This window comes from Xenopus laevis, chromosome 2S, assembly GCF_017654675.1.
Source record: "Xenopus laevis strain J_2021 chromosome 2S, Xenopus_laevis_v10.1, whole genome shotgun sequence".
Lineage (NCBI taxonomy): Eukaryota > Metazoa > Chordata > Amphibia > Anura > Pipidae > Xenopus > Xenopus laevis.
In genome coordinates this window covers 67,141,433-67,167,017 of record NC_054374.1, presented here as the reverse complement: position 1 = coordinate 67,167,017, position 25,585 = coordinate 67,141,433, and the positions used below count along the sequence as shown (strand labels likewise).

General features: G+C 39.1%; 1 protein-coding gene across 3 annotated transcripts; it reads right to left on the bottom strand.

Annotated features, from left to right (window-relative positions):
* Positions 1-875: 875 nt before the first annotated feature.
* lin28a.S (lin-28 homolog A S homeolog) lies at positions 876-20,143 on the bottom strand. Of its 3 annotated transcripts, XM_018248090.2 has the most exons (5): positions 19,873-20,143; positions 19,485-19,585; positions 12,221-12,399; positions 4,787-4,971; positions 978-1,441 (listed from the first exon to the last, which is right to left on the bottom strand). In XM_018248090.2, the coding sequence occupies exons 2-5, from the start codon at positions 19,513-19,515 to the stop codon at positions 1,249-1,251; spliced, it is 588 nt and encodes a 195-aa protein (XP_018103579.1). In that variant the 5' UTR covers positions 19,516-19,585; positions 19,873-20,143; the 3' UTR covers positions 978-1,248. The 3 variants fall into 3 exon arrangements, with proteins under 3 accessions (NP_001080918.1, XP_018103579.1, XP_018103580.1); NM_001087449.1 differs by lacking the exon at positions 19,873-20,143 and having other exon boundaries at positions 876-1,441; positions 19,485-19,538; XM_018248091.2 differs by lacking the exon at positions 19,485-19,585.
* Positions 20,144-25,585: the final 5,442 nt, after the last annotated feature.

The following is a 25,585-nucleotide window of genomic DNA, read 5'->3' as shown; positions in this document are numbered from 1 at the left end:
GTTGGCAGCCCAACAGACAAGCAGATCTATTAGTGTATGACCAGGTTAGGACTAGGTTATTGCTAAGTAAACATGTTAAAGGTGACTGCTTAAAAAGGGACACTAAACCATACTTTACTGAACTATGCATCCTAGTTGTTGCTGGACTACAAATCCCAGTATACTTTAACATAAGGTTAAGGTATTCAGGGAGCTATAGACCAGCAACATCAGGATTATTGCTCAATAAAACCTTTCACCAGCTCTCTAGGGCCTGTTGTTGTATTTAAATGCAAAATAATTCTTCAATGAGAATCCCACTTGATCAGAGTTCTTTGTACCTGCAACTGGAGTTGAAAGCATGTCTGATTACATTGTAATATAATGCAATGTCAAAATGTCAGATAAGAGTAAAGCTGGCCATAGACGCAACGATCTGATTTTCGGACCATGTGTGGAGAGTCCCGACATTTTTCGTCCGGTGGAGATCGGTCGTTTCATCAATCGGACATGTTAGAAAATTTCTGTCGCCTGCCGATAATATTCCTGCGTGTATTGCCGATCATACGATTTTCAGTGGGAGACTGTCACTAGCTTTGTCTATCGTACAATTGCTGTCAGAGGTAGAACATCGGCTGATCTGTTCTTTAACTACTTTATTTGGTCGGAATGGTAAGACTTTGATCTGAATGGTTAGTGACGGGTCAGGAGATGGGAAAGTCCGATCGTACATTCATTCGTACGATTGGATCTTTGCGTCTATGGCCAGCTTTAGATGACTGATAAAGTGCAGGTAATCAGCATTCTATGGTGAATATTCTTGCATCTGTAATTAAGTTTTTTTGTCAGTAGAATTCTCATTGGTGGATTGTTTTCCAAGTGTAATTGTTTTTTTTCAACTTCTTTAGAGAACTAGGGGGTGCAGTAGGGCATGTTTACTGTCGGGTTCGGTGTCCCTGTGTTCAGTCTCAGTAACAAAGAGACAATATTTACAAATAATCTTTATGTCTGCAGATGGACGTTCTCGGCCTGATACCACCCTGCCCTTCCTAAGAAACTGTTTTTCATTGTAAATATTTTCTAAAAGCAAGTATACGACCCACTTAGCAACACCCCAGTTGAGCCTTTGCTTGTAAAAAATACCCCTCTTGAGCAAAATATTATTCCTACAATGAAACACATTAGTGCTCTGCTCTGCTGTAAGCTTATGCTCTCAGTCTTTTCCACTGCCAGGGTTGGGGTTGAGGTAATGTAGAGAGATGGTGTAGATTACTCCATAATTTCAGGAATGAGCTCCTGTTCCTCAGTGATTGGCTGATCTTCTAAATTGGCAGCCTGCATGGCTTTCTCTGGACACTGGGCAACCATGTGATTTGGATTTTGGCAGAAATGACATTTCTTTGGCTGAGGGGGAAGCTTGCATTCCTTGGCATGGTGGTCTAATCCTCCACAGTTGTAGCACCTGAAAAAAAGGAGAAACATGAAAATACTGTATTTTTTATTATGTAAAAGCCTAGTTATGCTGGCTATATTCAAGTAGGGATATTTTAACAACGAAATATGATTTTTCTTCTGTTTGGGCTGAATATCCATGGGAAACATAACTAATATACAGTAACAGATACAATGAGCTTTGCATTTTACATTAATTTAATTCTACTAATTATACAGTACTCATTCTATTGATATTTTTGATATTAGTGCTTGATTTGAATGTACAACTAAGCATCATTTCTTTTTTTTGCAAGATTTTCTTTACTGATTTTTCTTTTTAAACAGATTTATATAGAGGAAATAGAAAAATAGAAATAAAACAATAGCGTAAGTCTAACAGAGAACAATAGAAGAACAGAGAAGTGGAATAAACAGGAAGAAAAACGTGGGAAGGAAAGCAAGAGAGAAAGGAAAATGAAAAGAGATAGAAAGAACAGGAAAGGGTGGGCTACCCTAACATTTTACATAACAAAGGTTTATTTATTCAGTAAACACTTTGTACGGTATTATTTTCCAGTGTCCGGCTAACAGTACTTGGTTTAAACCAGGTCCTAACTATACTAATTGCATGCGATCACTACAGTCTATCAATTTACATGTACATGTATGCTTGAGACTGGGGCTTTCAGGATCTGTAATTTGGGTCTTCATACCTTAAGTTTACTAGAAAATCATGTAAATATTTAATAAGCCCAAAAGGTTGATTCTGCCTCCAATAAGGATTCATCATATCTTAGTTTGGAACAAGTACAAGGTACTGTTTTATTAAAGAATTACAGAGAAACAAAGATTATTTGGATAAAATGGAGTCAACGGGAGATGGCCTTTCATAATTCTGAGCTTTCTGAATAATGGATTTCCAGATAATGGATCCCATACCTGTATTATAAGCATTCTGGGATGCCAGGGGCCCACCAGAAAACCTTAGACCGTGGGCCCACTTTCCAAGCTATTATTCCTCCTCTTCTCCCTTAACCTCTTAATCTCCTAGTCTTTTATATCTACTTACTATATTCTTCCATTATTAAACATTTTATGCCATAAAGAAATAGGGAATGACCATAAAAGTAAGAGGGCCCACTGACCCATAGGTCCACCTGTTAACTTTAATGCCGATAAATTAGCATTTATACACACTGGTGACATGCCAATATGTGTATTTTTTGCACCCGTAACAAATCTTTTGACGTCATCTGGAGCAATTTTTTTGCAAATAAAAACAAAATACATACGTTTATGTAATGTACTTAGTACAAAAAAGTCCCATATTGGTGATCATGCATGGGCTGATAAAAGCTGCTGGCTCAGTCCCTTCACACCAAGTCGGCAGCTTATTGGCACACGATGGACTTGTCTGACCAACATCTGTCCAAAAATTTCCAGATTTCAATCAGGCAGGTTTGAAAATCCTATTGGACGAAGAGCAAATCGGCATGGTGATGATTTTCTCATCCAACGGATCTTTCTAGGCCCCAGTGTATGATCCAATATTTGGTCCCAGGGTCAATGATTGAATCAGCCCCATTTTGCTCTGTGCATGGGAAACCAAATTGGTCCCTAATCTGGTCACTTGGCAACCTTGCCAAACTAGCAGATCTAGGAGAGTATGGCCACATAAACCTGATTTGTCCCTGCATGTGGGTGGCCAAATTGTACCCAGTTCTAGCTCATCCAATGGGATGAGGAGCATATTGGCATGGTGATGATTTTCTCACCAATGGATCTTCATAGGCCCAGTCTATGATCAAATTGTTGGGTCCTGTGTCACTTGGCAACCTCTCCATACTTTGCAGATCTAACAATGCATAGTCAGCTTAAGTTGGTGCATTTCAGTTGCTGGAAATTAGGATGTGATGGCAGCTTTGCAACTCACACCAACTCTTTCTAGTTGTCTGGTAATCCTGAACTCATTTTTCAAAAAATATTTTGTTTACTTTTCATTTATCAATATTTATTTATGTGATAAACTGCTTGGCTAGCAGTGGTTTAAATGATAATGCTGTGTTAGTTCAGGAACTTTGAAAGTCTTTGTTTTTTTTTTCTGGAATTATTTTGTACTCTCACTTTCTGATGTCTCTCCACTGTATCAGCTAAAGAGGGTTTAAGCAAATCCAATCTGCTTCGAACAGTTCCACTGGTGGCTGACCTTCATATGTGACTGGTGCTAATCTTTCCAAATAAGAATCAAATTCTTCAGCAGATTCTTAAACTCTGTGACTTTCCCAATGGCAGACATTGTAGCAAATTACTCACTGTATAGAGAAGAAATTGTGCAGCCAGGTTTCTCTGCAGCAGAGTTTGTATCTGAGCCCAACAATACAAATCCTTACATCACCCAGGGTTGCCTGGTCTAATTTTCAAAACCAGCCAAAGTCAGCTACAAAACCAGCCCAAAACTAGCCAAGAGGAACTTCTAAAGTGATCCAAAAATAACATAATATGTGCAGAGAAAAAAAGTGAAAATAGGCCTTTTTCAAATTTTCACATTTTTTTCCAAGACGCAAAATGGGACACATTTGCCTGTCACCAGGGGCGTAACTACAGAGGGGGTCCCAGGAGGGATAGGGGCCCCATAAGGCCCTTATACATATATAATTTCAATAAATATTGATAAAAAAGGTCAACCTCTATACATTTTGGTGGCCATTGAAAGTCATTGGAAAATGCATGAATGTTTAAGAGGGACAGGAGACTAGGGTACAGAGCCCAAAATCTTGTAACTCCTGACTTCTACACAAGTCAGTCCCATTGCATGCTGGATTTTGTAGTCTTACTTTAATCTTTGCAGTCAGAAATTTGTTAAACAAAAAACTACATTACCCAACATGCAATGGGAGGTGCAGGCTCTGCAAATTAGGGCAAGAATAAACTTTGGCTGGTTTCCAAAGTAAAAACCAGCCAAAGGCCCAAAAAGTAGCCCAAAACTATACCTTGGCTAGCTTGTACTTTCAAAACCCACCTGGGCTTTAAATTAGTAGCCTAATTTGGCTGGAAAACCGCTAACCTGGCAACCATGTCGTCGCCACTATGATAAACTGCTTGACTAACAATGAGTTAAATGATACTGCTGTGTTAGTTCAGGTGAAGCAGTCAGACAGGCACAGGAACGTTGGTACATTTATTAGAACATTGCAGGTAACACAGCCCTGCTCCACACTTGCTCTCAGCTTAGACAGGAAAAGGGAAACAGGAACAGGAAATGAATGATAAGGCAATGGCAAAACAGCAGGAATGCCTTAATCAAAATGTCCACAAAAGCTGGTTACTACAATCTATAACTATGCTAAGCATTTGAAAAATAAATTTTCGTCACCTGTCTCCTCTTTGTCTTCTTTTTTGCTGCCCTTTTACTTTCGGTCTCCTTTCACTACCAATGCAGGGAGCCCCACCAGGTCCTGTCACTTGAGTTGATTCTAAACCCTTGGAGGATTTCTTGAAGGTAAATTCCACAGATTCCCCTTCCTTCAAGCTGCGAAACCCTTCCATGTGGAGCTTGCTCTGAGTTTGGTAAAAAATAATGCAATGTTAAACATGGTGACATTCTGGTAAAAAATAATGCAATGTTAAATATGGTGACATTCTGATGACAGACATCTTTATAAGGAAATATATATATATTGGTCAGGAGAGAAGGTGAAAATGGTAGCACTTTCATATGATAAGTAATAATGCAATTATAGGTAAGGGATCCATTATCCAAGAACCTGTTATGCAGAAAACTCAGAATTACATAAATGCCATCTCCTATAGACTCCATTATAATCAAAGAACTGAAATTAAAAAAAGGATTTGCCTTTTCTCTTTAATAATAAAACATTACCTAGTATTCGATCCTAACTAAGATATACATCATGCTTATAGGAGGCAAAACAATTATATTGTGTTTATTTAATGTTTAAATTATTTTTAAATAGACTTAAGGTCTAAATTATGGAAAGATCCATTATCCAGTAAACCCCAGGTCCTGAGCATTCTGGATAAGAGGACCCATATTTGTATAGTAATTCAGCCCTCCCATTTCCTCTGCCATGCAAGCTATTTTATAATCTCTCTTTACCCCTCTGTATTTTATTAATCACCCCTAAGGCTGGTCATTCTAATTTTCTCAGTGTATGGTAGGACAACCTGAATAAAAACTGGTGTTAAAATGTGTTCTGCACCCTTTTTACCTGTTATGTTTCAGAACTATAGCAGAGCGACTTTTTAATATGTAAACCAGTCTGTATTCCCTGTGCTAACTATTTATTAAATAAAACTATATATTTTATTTCAAGTAAAATCTGTAAATACATATGGGGCAAATTCACTAAAGTTCGAAGTGGCTAACGCTAGCGCAAATTTACCAGCGTGACATCATTTCGTTACTTTGCCAATTTACTAACGGGCGCTGGCGTAAATTCGCTAGCGAAGTGGACCTACTCTAGCGCTACTTCGCACCCTTACGCCAGGCGAAGTTGCGCTATGGCGAAGGGACATAACTACGCTAATTCACTAACTTGCAGATTTTCATGAACGTTAACTCTTGCGCCAGACTTGCCTTCGCCAACTGAGACCAGGCGAAGTGCAATAGAGTAGATTGGGCTTGCTTCAAAAAAAGTTTACATTTTTTCTAAGTCCCAAAAAACGCTGGAGTCTTTTCCTTTTTTAAGGATGATAGGCTGAAAAAGATCGTACATTTTTTTGGGGGTACCCTCCTTCCCCCCTACATTTCCTAACATATGGCACCTAAACTATACAGTGGGCAATGTATAGGGCAAAATAACAACTCTATTTTATTTTATGAAGCTTTCCCAGATTGTGTAGTGTAATGTATTTGCTGCTACACATACGTCCATTGTACTTTAACTTGGCACCGTATGCAAATTAGGCATCGCTAGCGTAAATTTGCTTTGCTTGACGAATTAACGCTAGCGCAACTTCGATACCATTCGCCTCCCTGAGCACAACTTCGTATTTTAGTGAATTTGCGTAGCGCTGGCGAAACTACACCTGGCGAAGTGCGGCGGAGTGTGGCGAAGCTGTCGACAGCGCAACTTCGGATCTTAGTGAATTTGCCCCATAGTGAGCTATATTTTCCTCCATCACAGTACACTAACACAGATGCAATAAATGCTTTCATCTGTAGAGGGAATCCCCACTCTTACACAGATTTGTAAAATGTGCTATGAGTCTAGGAAGCCCTTCCCTAGATCCTAAATGGGAGCTTTTTGGGAATCCCATACTGGTGTGTGTGGGGGGGCGGGGGGGGGGGTGTTGCTGCAGAAATGGGTAGGATAGTGTTTAGGAAACAAAGGGATCTTAGACATGCTGAACATTCCCAACATTCCAGGGAGATGAGGGGGAAGGGAGAAATATAGGAGTGGGGGTTTGCCATAATATACAGCCATGTGCTGGAAGTACTGCTCTTAGGGGGCTGGCACTCTTCTCAGAGATACAAAAAAATGTGAAGTATTATAAAGCTGTGGTTACATTGCAGGGGTTTCCTAGTCTATAGCCCAGCTTTTGATCTGCCATTGGATCAATCACCTAGGGCTTTATAATTAATATGATTGATCACTTCCCACGCACTATAAAGTTGCTTCGATTTACTCACAATCTGCAACTATCAACTAAAAATGCCCATTGATACCTTATAATACCATTAGGCGGGATGGGATTGGCATCTAAGATTACATTATTACTAGGAGTTATTATGCAACAACTGACATAATTATTATCACACACTGTTCACTGTGGTCACCTTGATGTATCCCTCTCCACTAAGGGTAAGGCCACACTGGGCATTTCGGGGAGATTTAGTCGCCTGGCGACTAATCACCTCGTCTTTGAGGTGACCAATCTTTCCGAACGCCTTCCCTCACTCTGCACTGGCTAAAATGAAAAATCGCCGGCGCTAATCACACATGGCAATGAATTTTTCATTTAAGCCACCGCAGAGTGAGGGAAGGCGTTCGGGGAGATCGGTCACCGCAAAGACGAGGCCATTAGTCGCCAGGCGACTAAATCTCCCCAAAACGCCCAGTGTGACCTTACCCTAAAGAGTAGCAAATAACTCACAGCCTCACAGCAAAATGTTTTAGGGCTCCATAAACCCTGGGTTACTAATTTCCTTTTCCTGAACTACAATATTGCAAATATAGTGGTGGTTTTATGGACAAAATATTAGAGTTTAAAATTGTTATGGTTGAAGTAGTTAACCATGCTATATAGTCTTACTCTATTTAATGCCACTTGTGGCTGGGCTCATTTGGAAAGCAATGGTTGTCTGAAACCATTCACCACTTGCTAGTTGGGCATGCCAAATGCTCTGCTTTAAAACACCTTGGTAGTGACAGAGAGCTTCTGGAATTTCAAAGGCCATTTGTCACAGTAAGCAGAACATAAGCTATTTTTTACAAAGGCAAGCTGTGACAGGAAAGCTTTTTATTGAGCATTAATGATGAATCTGGACTATGCAGCCACACCATTTAACCAATACAAGCAATGGTGAGCACTGAGCAATGCACATAATGTGTGTCATTTGTAACATCTATCATAATACCTAGTGTGACACTGGCCTAAATACAAGTGCCAAAAATTGGTTGAATCTCACAGGTGATTATGTGTTTTGGTAGGGAGAAGAGGGGTATGGAGTGGATTGTGTTGGCATTAGGGTAGATCTGGTGAGATATGTTAGAAGCATGACTTAGTTAAGTTTTTAATCTGGAACATGGGTACCTGTATATTCTATTTTTAAGAATAATTCTCATTTTAGCATCATGAGGATTTATTTTACATACCTCCTAATGGGCCACAAAAAGGAATGGCTTAAAGGAAAAGTGGATGGCGTTTCAGGCAGATCTTGGCTGAAATGGGCATACTGGATTAGACTTGTGTCCTAAAATATCCCAACTATTTTTTGCAAATGCTGCGTTTATAATTTTTGACATGTTGAGTATATATGGGAAGGTTGCATGAGTTAGCTGTCACTGATAAGGCATGAAACATAAGACTGAAAGGGGGTTGTTTATCTTTAAGTTAACTTTTAGTATGTTATAGAGTGACTAATATTTAGCAACTTTTTTAACTGACCTTCATTTTTAATAGTTTTTTTAATGATTTGCCTTCTTCTTCTGACTTTTTCCAGCTATCAAATGGGGGTCACTCACCTCATCTAAAAAATGCTCTGTAAGGCTACAAATATATTGTTACTGCTACTTTTTATTACTGATGTTTCTAATCACATTCCAGTCTTATTCAAATGAATGCATGGTTGCTAGTGTAATTTGGAAACTGGAAAGCTGCTGAATAAAAAAATGACATAACTCAAAAATACAAAAGAAAAACATTAAAACCAACTGCAAATTGTCTTAGAATACCACTGTCTACATCATACTATAAGTTAATTCAAAGGTGAACAACCCCGTAAAAGGAACAGTAACATCAAAAAATTTAACTTTTTTTAAAGGAATGACAATAACTTTTGTACTGCTGCTCTGCATGAGTACAACTGGTGTGTTTGCTTCAGAAAGACTACTATAGTTTATATAAACAATCTGCTGTGTAACTTAATTATATGAAGTATAGTTGTGTTTCTGAAGCAAACATAATAGTTTTACCAGTGAAGCACAACAGTACATTATATTTTCATTACTTTAAGAGACTTACATTTTTTGGTGTTACTGTTCATTTAAGCTTGTAGTTGCTGGGTACCAGCATTACTCCATTTATATGTCACTCCTACAGATTGAATTAAAATTACAGAGGAAGTCCATCTATGCTGTAAAGCATTCCTATTTTGGCACTCATATATAATAAACATGCATAAAAATTAAATTCAGGTGCAAAATTAACATTTTGTTGAATGGATTTCCTTTAATATTTCATTAAATGGTTTTAGTAAGTGAAATGTAAGGATTTTTCCATTACAGCATTGAAGCCATATTAGCTGCCCATGTACTATTTTCTATTTAATGTTATAAAATATATACACTCTTCTATTATATATACTGGTACTGTGCAGCTTGGCAACCAACATTTAACATGTTTGTTTATTGTCCTGTTCTGCTAGATTTGCTTGCTTTTTAGTTTCCCTAGAGTGCTGCTAAAGGTCACATCAAACAGATTGAGATACTGAAGGGGAATGGTGCAGCATGTCCTGCTTCTCAACATAGGGGCTTGAAACAGGTCTGGAAAAGATCATGTAATGATATCAGTTCCCTCTAAACCCCATGGTGAGAGGCAGACAGCACTAGGGATATCAAATGCATTATGGTGGGTCTTATTCTGTATAGCAATGGTTTGTACCATGGAAAATGAGGGGTAAAACTCTGATTTTTTCTAAGTAACCCCCATGTATTTTCTCCAAAAGGAAGCTAAATATACACATTTAGGCACCCCATAGAGCTTATTCTTGCATAGCGTATATTACAGTATTTCCAGTCACCTTAATAACTGAATTGAGAGTTTATATTGGTGGTTAAAATGTAGTTTAAAAAGACTAACATTTAGGCTATTGGCACACATGGCTGTTCCAGGGCTGATTCTGAGGCAAGAGCTGCTCCCCCCCCCCCAGGGTTTACCTTGCTGCACTGGAGGGGGCTGCATTGCTATTACAGAGAACGCAAATGCACTCTTTTACATTAGAAAAGCTGAATTTCTGGTTTAAAAACTGTAAATCTCACTCTTAGAGGTTTATTTACTAAACTCCCAATGCCAATAACCAGAATTTGTGTTTTTTTAGTATAAAATCTGAATTTTTAGAGGGAAAAAAAGACAAATGTTTTGGGATTTATTATATCCTGAGGATGGAAGAAGTCCGAATCCAAAAATCCAGCATCTCAGACATGCTGAGGTTGCATATAAGTCAACGGGAAAAGACCCCAAGATATTTTGATCTGCGCTGGGTTTCGTGCAATAATTTAGATTATTTTGTGGTTTTCGGGCAAAAATCTGAAAGATTCGTACGATTCAGATTTTTTCAGGTTTTTCCCCGCCAATTTTTTTCAGAAAAGTGTATTAATAAATAAGGAGAAAAATCCTGTGCAGATTTCAGACTTTGATAAATGGGCCTCCAAGTGTTAGATTTATCAAAATGTGCAATTAGAACTCACCACAGTAAAACTCACCCATGTTCTACTTATCCTTTGGGATTTTTTGAATCGTATTTATCAATGGCGTTCACCATTTGATAAATATGCTTTTAAAAATTCCATAGGAATAAATAGGAAGTGAAGGAGTTTTTTGATAAAAGTTCCAGGAGTGACTTTTTACAAACCCTGTTAACTTGCTTGGCGCTGCTGCCTAAGAAGCGTTTTTTAACTTGCCTCATTGGCATATAAAATATTGGCATAGAAAAGCTGATGTGTTCCTATCTTGTGCTTCTTACAAGTGCACTAACGGGTTTCGCGTCTCTGAGCGCACACACGGAGCCGATTTTGGCACAAAAATGCATAATTTTGTATAGGTGAGCAAAAGCCGTTTTGTGTGCGTGTGCTCACAGGCTGATGCTGTGCCTAATAGTAACTAGACAGGATGTTTATACATCACCCTTTTTTACCCTGTGAGATGTCATCCTTCTCCAAACACACAGAATCATATCATCTTGTTGTACAGGATGCCTTATCTCAGCCCATATCATTTAGACACTGCAGATATTGGCATAGGAAATGCATCTGACCTGGTGGGAGGGTGTCTCTGGCCAGGAGAGAGGCCGTTTGATGTTGGAATGTTAGCGACTGCAGTAAGGAAATTGAACCTTCTGGGCAATAAAGTTAGATATTGCCTGTATGCCACCCACACATGTGAATCAGTGGAGTGCCTGGCCTGGGTCAGCAAAAGGTTAACAACTGTAGAGCCCATTGCCTGTAGTATATGTGTATTCATTCACTTACTTCCCTGCTGGGCATCCTGCCTATTTTATTCTGATGGCAATTAAGTTTATTAGTATGCAAGGTTTACGTAAGATGATAGTAGGGGGCCTCCAAAGAAAACATCCCACCACTAGAATCGAATGTTTTGCATGGGAATGCAATTCACACTCCATATATTGGCTCAGTCTTTACTTTCTCGTAAAGGAGCTTTTTGTTGGAATTGATAAGGTTAGGTGAGGTGGGCTAAAAAAAAGTCACTGTACATTAGAAACAAATCTGTAAAGTTTCAGACACATCAGTAACTTGTAAAACATTGCCTCAAAACCAAAAATGCTACCCAGAAATGGTGGATGAAGGCATGGTATTGCTTCTTGGGGCCAACTATACATCCACAACTACTGGTTTAATAGCATGGCCATAAATATGGAGATAGAGCCACACATTTGGGTGTATATTTATCAAAGAGTGAAGTTAATAGTGAAGTTCCGCCACTAGAGTGAAATTCCGCCACTCTCCATTCATTTCTATGGGATTTTTATAGGTGTATTTATCAAAGGGTGAACTTTCACTTCACCCATTGATAAATACACCTTTCAAAACCCCATAGAAATGAATTGAGAGCTGCGGAATTTCACTCTAGTGGCGGAACTTCACTCTTTGATAAATTTACCCCTTAGGATGAAGACACAGAAATACTAGTTGCAACTATTTTTTGTGGCTAGAAAATACCCTGTCATAGACATAGAGTTGCCTCTATTATAACTAATGTAGTGTCTTAGTAAAGCTGGTAATCACTATTGTCTATATTGTAGATTGCTACTAGCAGCTCTGTGTATCTAACCACCACATCTGAAATCTGAGACTAAATAAGACAGATATAATTATTTCATCCTCACCTGATGAACAAAAACATCTAATGGGGTCTCAAGATCAGTTCCCTCCTTCTTGGTCATGGTGAGGAATCCAAAACCCATGCGTACATTAAACCATTTGCATACTCCAGATCCTTGAAAGATTACAGATTTGTCGCTCTTGTGTATATCTGCTGTGCCATCCAAAGATTTTGGAAGCCCTTCTGTGTATAGAACATAAATCCAGTTAACATCGTACATTTTATTTTTCTAGACAGTGAATGATCTATGTGCTGTTATCAGACAATATAGTTACATAGTTATATGGTTAAGTTGGGTTGAAAAAAGACCATCAATTCAACACCTCCAAATAAAACCCAGCACCCATACGTACACACACTGACACCTCCATACACTAACATAAACTATGTATACCTATATCTATACACTTAACTGTAGCGTTTAGTATCATTATTGCCTTGGATATTATGTCTGTCCAAGAAATAATCTAAGCCCCTCTTAAAGGCATTAATAGAATCAGCCATCACAACATCACCCGGCAGTGCATTCCACAACTGTCACTCAATACGTTGCTTCAAATGAAAATTCTTTTCCTCTAGTCTGAAGGGGTGACCTCTGGTAAGGTGATCAGTTGTATGGAAACAAAGATTTATTGCTATCTGTCTATAACAACCTCTAATATACTTATAAAGAGTAATCTTGTCCCCTCACAAGTGTCTTTTGCCAACCTTGACCGACTTAATTTTCCAGTTTGTGACCCAGTTTTCCAATTTAGTCAAATCAGTCTGCAAAGTGGTAACATCCTGCATGGAACTTATAATTCTGCACAATTTAGTATCATCAGCAAAAATAGAAACAGTACTTTCAATTCCCAACACAGGACATTAATAAACAAGTTGAAAAGCAGGGGATCTAGTACAGAGCCCTGCAGTACTCCACTAACAACACTGGTCCAATTAGAAAATGTTCCATTTACCACCACTCTTTGTAGTCTATCTTTTAGCCAGTTCTCTATCCAGGTACAAATACTATGTTCCAGGCCAACATTCCTTAATTTAACCAGTAACCTTCTGTGTGGCATTGTATCAAATGTTTTAGTCTGGCAAGATCGGTTGCACATAAAACCATGCTGGCACACACTTATAGTATTATGATTTGCAATGAAGTCAAGTATCTTATCCTTTTTTACCCCTTCTAAAAGTTCTCCCACCCCCAGCCTAAAAATACCTTAAAGCTGGTCACTCGGGGGGGGGGGGGGCTTACTTTTAGTAATGACTGGATATTAGTGCAAGTTTGGCCTAATTGTTCGCTTTTAGAATACCAGATAACATGATACACATGGGAAATATGTTTTTCTTTGTGGTCAATCAGCTTTTTTAGATAGATACATGAAGATTACTCGAAAACTGAAGCGGATCACACAGTGGCGTAACTAGATATTACTGGGCCCCACAGCAAATTATTTTTCAGGCCCCCAAAATGTTTAGAGGTTGACTTGTTTCTCCAATATTTATTGAAATTGTATATGAATTAGGGCCTCATGGGGCCCCTATACCTCCTGGGCCCCTGCAGCCGCAGGGTCTGCTTCCTCTATAGTTACGCCCCTGGGATCACAATTCTGTGTGTGTGGTTATTTAAGTTTCCCCATATCTGGTGTTACCTACTCCTGGAAAGGGTAGGGTTGCTACCTTTTCTGGAAAAACATTCTAGCAATCCTATATTTTTATCTTCCTTCCCTAGTTATAACATTGGTGTGAAACATCATTTTTAATAACCATGCAAGTAAAATATAGGCAAGTTTGCAACCCTAGTGAAGGAAATACTAATTTTTGTGCTGCTGACAAAACACTAAAGGTGGCCATACATGGAGAGATCCGCTCGTTTGGCGATGTCTCACCATGATAGCAAATAGGCTTGACAAAGGGTCATGTTTGGGCCCGAAACGTTGCCACTTTATGAGCTAATAAACAACCTACAGTGGTTCAACAGCAGAAGTGCCATTGAACAGTTAGGCTAAGGTCATATTTGGCTCTTTCTAAGCCAGTGTAATACGCCTGCAAAGAGAGCTCCAATCCACCCTGTGTTCCAGCAGTGCTGACAGGTATGGCATCTGCCATTCTCATACTGAGCAATTGCAGTCCAAAATTTTTTTTGGGCTGAAATTTGCCCAGTGTGAGTGCTGACAGATTGCTGCCATACCTCTCAGTGCTGCTGGAACACAAGGTGAATGACATGTCAGTGGATTGGTGCTTTCTCTGCCAATTTATTTATGCTGGCAGTGAAAACACCATATGCAACATTAATGTAAAATTAACCAATGACAGCAGTAAAATTGGACATAAAACTAAAACTGAGCCATACCTCCCAACTAGGGGCATAACTACAGAGGAAGCAGACCCTGTGGCTGCAGGGGTGTCCAGCAAGCATAGGGGCCCCATGAATTCCTAATTCATATAGAAGTTAAATAAATATTGGTAAAAAAGGTCAACCTCTAGACATTTTGGGGGCCTGAAAGATAATTTGCTGTGGGGTCAATTAATATTCAGTTACATCACTGCTCCTAACAATTACATGTAAAAATGTGGACAATGCTCATGTACCCTGGTCATGCCCCTGATCTGCTTCAAACCATCCCCCTTTCAAAAAAGTATTTGCAACTACATAGCTTTCCTTAAAGCCCCACATGTTAAAGTGCCCCAATGTTGAGTGACTCTGTACAATTTTTAGGGATACCTGGAATCAAGGATTCTGCAAAGTTGCTTTTACAAGGGCTATTACACACTGAGGTTTTTTGCTGCGCTCCCCTGCGTTCTGCTTTCTTTTATTCAGCCGCAGGGGAGTGCAGGAGTAAGCGCACTAAATTATTGTTAAGGGAGCTGCACTTACACAGACGCATGTAAGCGCCAAACGCAGGTGGAATGCAACGTGCTGCGTCCCACCTGCGTTTGGCGCTTACATGCAGCAAAAAAACGCGATGTGTAAAAGCCCTAAATGCAGCATTTACGTCATCAGTGAATAATCTGCATGCCAATATCAGACAATATATGAACTAGCAGTCTGTGAATTCAGCCCACCCATCCCCTAGGCTAGGGCAAGGAGAATTCTCCAAGGCTTTGACATGCAGCCTTTTGTTATTTTGTATGTTGTCTTGTATTGGCACGTAGATTATTTGATGTTGGGATGTTTGAAATGCATGCTACCCTGTAGTATTGGACTGTGTTTGCAATTTATTTTGCTCTCAATTGATATGCACGAATCCATTATTATTTAGATATTTAGGATTTCTCAAGTGACCAATATGGTATCCTGGTGACACTTGCTCATGTGGCTCTAGGTAAGCCATAGAACTGTTAAGGGTGACTTAGTAGCCTGTGAGGCCCTTTTGGGAGTGTGAATGTTACTGCACTGATACTGATAATCGATATGCTAACTGCTTTTCCAGAACGCAAATTTTCATAGAAATGTAATAATAAATATACATAAAAAATCCGAGCAGATTTGATCAGAGCTTGCAGCAGAAAATGTTGAGATAAAATCGGACTTTGATAAATTACTCCTAAACTGTAAAGCTGGCCATAAATGAATACATCCCCTTTTTTGTGAGTTTGCCAAACAAGCAAAACTTTACCCAATATGCTCAAATCAGGCTGACAGGGTTTTTAATTAGCTTCTTATTTTAACTGTTCAGACTTGAGCAATAGATGTTTAGACAATTTCAGGCCAATATAAACTGCACACTGCCCCAAGTTCCTGCACACTGGGAATTTTTACTGTGTTTTTGACCACCTCTGCCATCTGCTACATGTTATATCAGACTGACCATGAACTTGGGTCCCTGGATGTTTCTAAACTATAACTTCAATATTTCTTTAATGTATATTAAAGAGTTAAGACATGTTGGTAGTTGCAGTCAGTGGCATAACTAGAGTGCACCAAGCCCCCCTGCAAAAAAAAGTGCGTAAAAAAACACGGTTGAGCGTCAAAAAGAACACACTTGAAAAGGATGCACGTGTGCAATGCGCATCAGAAAGGACGCATGTGCACAATGCGCATCATAAGGAATGCACCAGCAATGTCAAAAAAGGATTCTCAAATTTTGATGCACATGCGGTGCATGTGCATCAAAATGGACGCGCACATGCATGTCAAAAGCGATGTGCACGAAAAGGACGTGCATGCACAAAAACTACATGGACACAGTGAGAGGGGACTGGACTAGGGGTATGAGGCAGAGAAGATACGTGCCTGGCAACCCCCCCCCAGCTTCGCCCCCTAGGCATGTGTCTACTCTGCCTGCCCCTACTTCTGACCCTGGGTTTTACACTAAAAATGTCTGGAGAGAACTACACGACACGTGGAGGAGCGATCCGTCGTCAGGCGATGACACACATGCCCAGTCGGACATCCAGGATATAATGAGACTGATCGGAAATCGTAGGTATAAACTACATTTATACGGTTATACTGTCGGATGAAGACACATCGTGCGGCATTCACATCCGCCAGATATGTAGTTTGTACTTGTGATTCTCGATCATTCCCATTATATCCTGGACGTCCGACACGTCGCATGCATGTCATCGCCTACCGACGGATCGCTCATTTACACGCCATTTACACGCCATGTAGTTCAACCCTAAATGTTAGAACCTTCTCCTTAAGGCAACTGGCACATGGGTCTGTGTGCTCAAAGGCTGCTCCTGCACCTATCACTGGATACAGATAGAGAGAGCAGATCAGTTTTTCTCTGCTGGCTTATCTACAATTAAAACTACCATATGCATTAGGTCTCTTTTTCTTGACCTTAAAAGTCCCTAGATGCAGTGGGTAAAATAGCCCTTTTAAAAAGCTAGCAATTTTCAGTGCATTGTAGAAATCCATTTAACTTGGCCTTTTTACTTCCTGTTTCTTTGCAGCTGATTATACCCTCCTAATGAGGAAGTGGGTGAGCACAAGAAAATTGCTTCCCCCCAACCCCCATCCTGCTGCAAAAGAGAGCATGTTCCAAGCTCTCAAGTTTCCAGATATAAAGGCGGTGTAATTATTAAGCCATTCTTACTATGGGCAACACAGTGTTAATTAGGACTCTTAAACACAGACAGTGTTCTCTGCATTTTTAAACACATGCTGAGCATAGAAAATATATATTGCAGTTTTTTTTATTCAACCAATTGTTTTCCATTCCAAGTGCAACCCTCTATTGGTAGCTGAATGCGCATCAAGAGCAAGAAAATGCAACATGCTTAGAAAAACGCACTGAAATACAATTTGAGAAAAATGCAACTCAGAACGCTCATGAGGAAAGTCAGACAGAATATAACGGAATCAATTAGTGAATTTGTTTATTTGTGCTCAGACCTGAGTTTAAACGTGTGTTAAATGCAGGAAAAAAAACATCCATGTGTAAAAGCCCTTAGGCTTTTAAATTAACTAGGGTAATTTTGCAGTAGCACTCATGTACAAATTTTTTTAAGAGAGTTTCTGGCATTTTGCACTAATTGAAAATGCATTCCCCAGTTGTTTTAAACTACAACTCCCATAATCCCCCGACAACCAATAGCTTATAGCTTTATATACATTATTTGTAAACACAACAGTGCATTTTGAAGAGTTTCAAATGCAACTAGGGTAGCCACCTGGCCTGTATTTTACCGGCCTGGCTAGTAAAAATTATGGTTGATCCCAATGTTATTAATAGGGAAAAAAGATAAATATATAGGAAAATATAAATATATAGGAAGGCCGGTATTTTTTCTGGAAAAGGTGGCAACCCTAAATGAAAGCCTTTATTGTCTCTTGAATGCTTGTTATGCGCAAGAAAATGCATCATGTTGAGTCTAGAAAACTGCAATGCAATAACACGTAACTCAGAGCGTCACAAGCAAAATCAATTAGCCAATGTGTTTAGGTGTCCTCAAACCAATGTCGAAAAACACACAAAAAACACCCTTGTGTAAGTGCACTGTCTATCTTCTCTCTATCTAAATTATAGATATTTGCAGAGGAAACAATGGCGTAACAATGATGCGCCAGGCCCCCCCAGCAAAAAAATCTTTGGAGAGGCCTGGTGCTCACCCACCTGGCCCTCCCTCCACCTGCTTGTGTCCCCCACTCCCTGGCCAATAGTGCCAGGTAGGGGACACAAGCAGTTAGTGTGGTTGGGGGATTTCTTACACCTATAGAAGAAGTAGACCCCGTGGTTTCAGCCCCCTGTACCCTGGGCCCACCTGCAACTGCAGGGTCTGCTTCCTCTATAGTTACGCCAATGAGAGGAAGGTCATGTATATTGTATCTCATGTATATCTGCCAGTACAATCACTTCAGAATTATGTAGCCAATAAAAGAATATAAACATACACTACTACCCTACTGTACTCATATACGCTCATTGGTAGGAGTTTCTATCTTCACTGGTTCTATGCAGTCTTCATTGCCTTATTTCTTATGTATAGAATAGCCCTATGGCCATTATACATGAGCAGAATACACAGTTGAAGGGTTTGTTTTCTGTGTTCTTTGAAGAATATTGGTGGTGACTACTTTGATTTGGCTATACAAGATGGAAATTCAGTTTTATAACTTTTTTTGAAAATAAAATTACTTTATGCTAGTATAATATTAATATATCTAAATGCAATGTGATAATCTAAATAAAATGAACGTGACCAAAAATCTTATAAGTACAAAAAAAATGGGTTAGTATAAACCTTTTAACATGCAGCACATTATTCAGTATGAATTTACCAGTAGCAATCTGAAGGCACGCCTCTCAGTTATTTTTACACATTTGGGAAAAATTAGTTTGAAATAAAAGCTCTATCTTTAAAGTGAGCATTGCATTGGGTATAGTGGAAAAATATGAGTATGGAAATGCTTAGCCCAGTCTGTGCAACTAAATGCAATATAAATTGCACAATTTTGCAAATTTTGGGAGAGAATATGTTTTTCACTAAAGTTAGTGGAGGATTACAGATATCCAACCCTTGAGTTAAATCATACTAGGCACAATATAATACAAGTCACGTTCCACAAGCAAAAGTCTCCATAAAAAACAAAAAGTGCCATAAAACAAAACATTTATGCACAAAAGAAACATTTCAAAAATAATAAACCCAGTTCCATGCCTTCGCTGGGATTATTTTAACCATCCTTGGCATAGGTAAATCATGTGCCCACATCATTTATTTTGGCAAATGGCATCTGAAGCCCACACACAGAGACCTCCATGCCTCAGGAGTGGTCAGACTTTATGGTTCCCCAGAATATCCCCAATATAATGGCTCTTCACCTGTAATTTCCTGGTTGGAGACAGAACCCATCCTGAAGTTATCAAGTATCCCCAGGGTCTGCCTTGAAGCTGTCCCTGCTGAAGTTCTGGTGTCTTTTAGCCTTGTGAGATCATACAGCTTGTTAGACCCCCACCATCCCCCAAAACCAGAAAAAGAGATTAAAAGGACAGAATGGGGAAATAAGGTTAGCTACATCTTCACTAAACAATGGAGGTGGGAGGGCTGTTGCCATTCAAAAGATTCCAAATTCTGCAAGACAATAGTAGGCCAACAAGTATTGCCAACCCCTTCCACCTCCTCCTCTTCACCAACACCCTTCAAATCTCCAAAGCAAAATCACCTTTTAAATATAATTCACAAGCCTTCCCTCCACAAGAATCCCATTACCTTCTGCCATGCTGAGTCTCAATGATAAGGGAAGTCTCTTCTATCTGTGGTCAGACTGAAATGGTACATAGGTCCTCATTACTGTGTGCTGCCATAATGTCACACATTCACATTTTCTTGAATCAGCACATGCAGAGTTCTCTGGGAATCTCTATACCATCCAGAGCTTTGGGGTATCAGCTACTGTCCAATCAGCAGCTCAGAAGACCTGTCTGGAATGAAATGAATGACCACCACCCTAGGATACACTATTAAGACCTCCCCTATGTATCCCCACCTCCTTAGACAAATGTGGCTGAAAGATGACCTGGAAGGGTTGAGCTGACCTGAAGTGATTTCCTAATTCCATCTCCTCTTGTTCAACCCCCTCCCCCCAGTGCAGTGGAGGTAGTTGGGGGAGGTTAAAAGGAATATTTGGAGATGTAATGTGTAGGTTTTGACATCCTCAAAAAGACTTAAAAGCCAGGCTGGTCAATGTATTGGCTGCTGCTTAAAAGTGCCCAGAATGGAAAACATGCCTAAGCCTCCTGTTTTTTGGGGAGTCATATAAACATGGAGTATATGAGATGTGTGGACCTTGTATAATGAAAAAAAGTCATTCAAAGAGAGCTATTGGCTGTTAGAAATGTATGAGGATAAAACATATAGGTCATTTTGATTTAGCTGGATTCATACCGAAAAAATCACGACACTTCCTAGAATTTTGTCTGTCACATTGCCTTTTTTATCACAGTAATTTTCCTGCGAAAACTGGTAAAAAGGTTATTCACTGAATATTGTTATACATATAGGTGAATTAATTTACTGCATGCCATATTTTAACTGTACCAATATATCCAACTGGCTTTATTTGATTACAGCCCTCTCAACCGCGTGACTAAAATATCAAACAGATATACTTTATCGGCTGGAGAGAGAGTTTTTTCCATTACATTGTATAAATGCTTAGTAAATTCCCGGCTATGAAGAAAAAGTTGAGCATTGCTCAAGATGAATATGGTGGTCAATGCAGCCAGAATAATATGTAACCTCACCCAACCCTAATCTACACAAAGTAACATGCTAGTATTTGTCTGCATTTCAGTCTTGAGAAGCATGCAACTTAAGAGCCGAACTTCTTAATTGGAAGTTTGACTCTCTGTGGGTGAAAGAATGCAGCAGGGCACCCTCCTGTAGGGAACAGCTTTGCATCTCTGTGTATTGAGTAGAAGTTGGAAGGGTTAGCAAAAGTCGCTTGGTTCTACTACCTCAAGCAGTAGAATGGTTTGGATTATTCCTGCTCTGAGATAAGTTGCAGAACATTTTTTTTAACATCATCATTTGAAACACATATTCTCATATTTAGTTTTCTTAATATTATCATTTGAAATACACAGTAAATATGGAACACAGGCACTATTAACACCAGAAAATACTTTGTTCTCTGTTCCTAAGGGTGATTTTTGCAAACATATTGCCATGCTTACATTCTATTTCCCTGAATTGAAATAGGGAAAAAAATCTCCAAATGTCTTTATTTCATAGTGAGAGAAATTTGGAAAGGTATGGAGTATTGAAAGTAGGTAACGCCTCACATGTATGCATCAATATAAAAAAGCACTTCTACAGTTATAAAAAAAAGTTCATGGCAATAATGGCAGTTATGCAGTAAATATAGGGGCATATTTATTATGTTGTGTAAAAAAAAATTCAATGAAAGGAATGGTGTAAAAAGCTGTGTAAAATAAATGTTAATCAAGGTGTGTGTAAATTTTACGCCATGCGAAAGCCAGATTTGCTGCCGTTAATTCACATTGCTTCCAGCGGAAGTCACTCTAAGAAAAAATGTATACAAATGTTTCCCCCTTTTTTTACAAGGTGAAACCTGGAGATGTATGGTGTATTATCCCTCTGTTTTTTGCACAGCATAAAAAATATGGCCCCTAGTGTTGAGGCATATAAAAGGAAAATGGGGGCTAAATGTAAGAAGTATAAGCAAAATGAACACAGCACACAATATCAGCAGACCTAGGGGTCTGCGGGAAATCATCTATATGGTGGGTGTCAAAGCACCTGAAAATACTTCTTCATTGTGCTGAATGGGAATTGCTGCAGGTAAAACATATGAATTGTGTAAACTGCCTTCAAACTTTGCTGTCTCGAACTCATATTTTTTGCCCCTGACAATTTCTGCGAGTACCAATGGCAAGATGATTTTGGATGCTTTGTTACTTGCTGGAGAGGCAATTTATCATGGGTAACAATGCTTCCAGTTTCTCATGACTCTAATGTTTCTTGTTAAATGATGTTCAGTTTTCAACACTGAAAGTTTTATATTGAAAGTGCCGAATCGGAGCACACTTTGCATAGACACTTAAAGGGTACATTCTATTTCCAGCCATTTCCAGCTTCCCATTTCTCTTTTTGACCTAATATAAAAAAGTTATACCTGTTATTGAGCTGATTAATTGTCATTTATTTTGCTTACATGATACATCAACATGACCCATCTCTGTTCTTCTGAATTACTTGAAGGCATTACTGCACCAGTACGCACATTTATCATGGCTGTAGCTGCAATAGTCAATAAAGAGCAGAATTTTATTCTGGGAAATTTGAGGTTGGCCAGAATGCAGGAAAAAAAAAATCACAGACAGATATAATATGTTCCACAAGGCGCGCACAAATAGAAAAACAACTTTGTTAATGAAAAAAACTACAATATGACATATTAGTTAAAGCTAACTAAATGAGCTCTAAATGTGATAAAAAAAAATATCAACATGTACAAAGGCAGAATCTCTTAGGGATCTTACACACAAGCGTTTTAGATGCACTGAATTCTTTTCAATGGCTGTACTCGCACAGACGCATGTAAGTGCCGAACGCAGGTTTGGACGCAGCATGTTGCATTTTTCCTGCGTTCTGCACTTACATGCGTCTGTGCGAGTACAGCCCCATTGAAAATAATTCAGTGCATCCACTCCTGCACTCCCCTGCGGCTACACGCATGAAATCGGAACGCACGGGAGCGCAGCTAAAAACGCTCATCTGTAAGAGTCCATACAATCAATAGTGCCATGCATGTGAAATGCTGTATACCAAATGATGCTGCTACAAATGATATATGCATACAACCCATTTTAATTTGATAAAACTACAGAAAACTTCAGCTTTTGGCTTTTGGTGAATGCTGGGAGCTGTAGTACAGTTGGCAAATCATCAGTTCCAGGTCCTTGCTTAAAAAAGAAAACATTCTAAGCAGTGCATTTCAATAAATATTAACCCCATTTGCAGAGGCACATTGGGCTTACAAAACATTTAGCATTTATTTAACCATTGTGTTTTTGCATTTGTTTTTGTATAGTGAGTCACAGCCAGAGCTACAGAATAGGAATTCAGAATAAAGAATTTCCTTTGCTTACCTAATATGCTAATCAGAAGGCTTCTTTCTACTATAGCGAAACACAGCAGGGAGTGAGAGGGCCAAATTAAATGGATTACTACCCCCAACTTGTTGACAGCTAGCACATCTAACGCTGCATATTTTAAAGGGCAAGTAGAGCCTAAAATAAGGAATTGCTTTCCTTCCCTGCTGCATGATTTGTTATGGGCACTGTTTTAAGATGTTGTACTGTGTTAAGCTGGCCATAAACGCAGAGATCCGATCGTACGAATCAATGTACGATCGGACTTCCCGACCTGCCACTAACCATAAAGATCAAAGTCTTACTATTCAGATCAAAGATAAAGTTGTAAGAACAGATCAGCCGATTTTCTGCCACTGACAGCAATCGTACGATAGTTAAAGCTAGTGACAGTCTCCCTCTGAAAATCATACAATCAGCAATACATGCAGAGATATTAACCGCAGCCAACAGAAATTTTCTAACCTGTCCGATCGACCAAATTACCGATCTCCACCGGACGAAAAATTTCGGGACTCTCCACACACGGTCCGAAAATCATACGAATCCTCGACTCATACGATCGGATCTCTGCGTCTATGGCCAGCTGAAGCCATTGAAAAAATGCAGAAAATGCCACGTTTGGTGATACCTTTTATTGGCTAACTGAATGAATAAGTCAATAAAAGGTATCACCAAACTTTACATTTCCTGCATTATGGGCACTGGTCAGTAAAGAGCTGGCCTGGGGGGGGTTATAATTTATGACATGGGCAAGCACCTGGGCAGAAGGGCTGCCCGGTACTCTTGTGTAAATGCCCAACTTTATAACTGAATAGTTTTATCACAAAGCTATTGCAAAGTTTTCTAAAAGAATCCAATAACTAGCAGGTAACTGGGACAATAATGGGCACATGTGTATGGCAAAGGTATTAGATGAGTCCTACCAGCTTCATCTGCACATACTTTCTGTAAATTAAATTTGTAAATTCGATTACATGTGTCTAGTCAAGCTTCTTGATAGCATAATTGCTGGTTGAATCATAAAGATACAATATCCACCGCAAAAACTACATAAGATTTCAAAACACAATTTAAAATTAGAATGCCACAAACAGAAAACAAAGCTTTTTCAGATTTCTGGCACAGTTATCAGCTATGTAAATAATATAAACTGGAATGCAGAAAGGATTGCATCAAGGGTATCACTGGTGTAATATTCTGTAACATGCTACTATTATATATCTCATAAAACCAATGAGCTTTCCTTAATTTGCTTTTAAGTGCCACACTCCTTATTAACCCAGATTTGTGCATGCACGTGTATGAATATTGATTCAGACTGTTAATTCTATTTGTTAGCAATTATGGGTAGGAAATGGAATTATAACCATGTTCTGGAATTGGGATAATCTCCCCTTGTGTTCCCTGGGTAAGACCACCCATTAGCTCCCTGTGTGAGGGTCTACTGAATGTACCATGGGAAATTCTGACCCTTTAGTAGCTTTCCCCTCCCTTCAAATTGCCAGGAATCTCAACAATGCTGGGTATATTTATCTTCCTCTCTCCCCCCACTACTCTGGTTTCCGTTGCCTAAAAAGGTGAAAGCAATCGGAAACACTCTCCATACCTTTTCTCCCAAGCCATATCCATGGGTAGTTTCTTGGACCCTGCAGTCTGGATACCTTCCATTTGATCACCAGACTGGCATGGACTAAATAAAGCCATTCTAAATTTATAAAAGTATTATAATACTTATACTAATAAATGGGAAAGGCAACTTAAGATTAATCTTCATAGGAAGCACATTTGCAAATAACAAGAAAGAAGTTTCACGAACACTCATTTTATAGATATCTGAGCACACACTCACAAATAAAATATTTATATCTGATGATGACTGACAATTTTTTTGGTGAAAATTTGGTGGTAGGTGATTTTATTTGTATATTGAGGAAGTGTTTTAAGAGGTCTGTCCCTCACACACAATATATTTAAATGCATCATTATTTATGTATAAAGCCTATGGCACGTAGGGCTGATGAACAACATTTCACTGTCTGCATTTTCTACACAGGCAGAGAAAACCCAAAGCACTCATATCCTCACCTTCTTTTTGGTGAAATGACATGCACAACCTGTGAGCACACACACAGATAAAAAAAAAAAAACAAAAGAAAAAAGCAGACAGAGACAATCTGATCATCAGCCCTGTGTGCCATTAACCTAAGAGTTAACATTTCCGAATACGTCCTGGGGTGGGGACCAGTTTAAACTGACCACAGGAAATTGTGTCTAAGCAGACAGGCTGGTGACAAGGCCTTTGT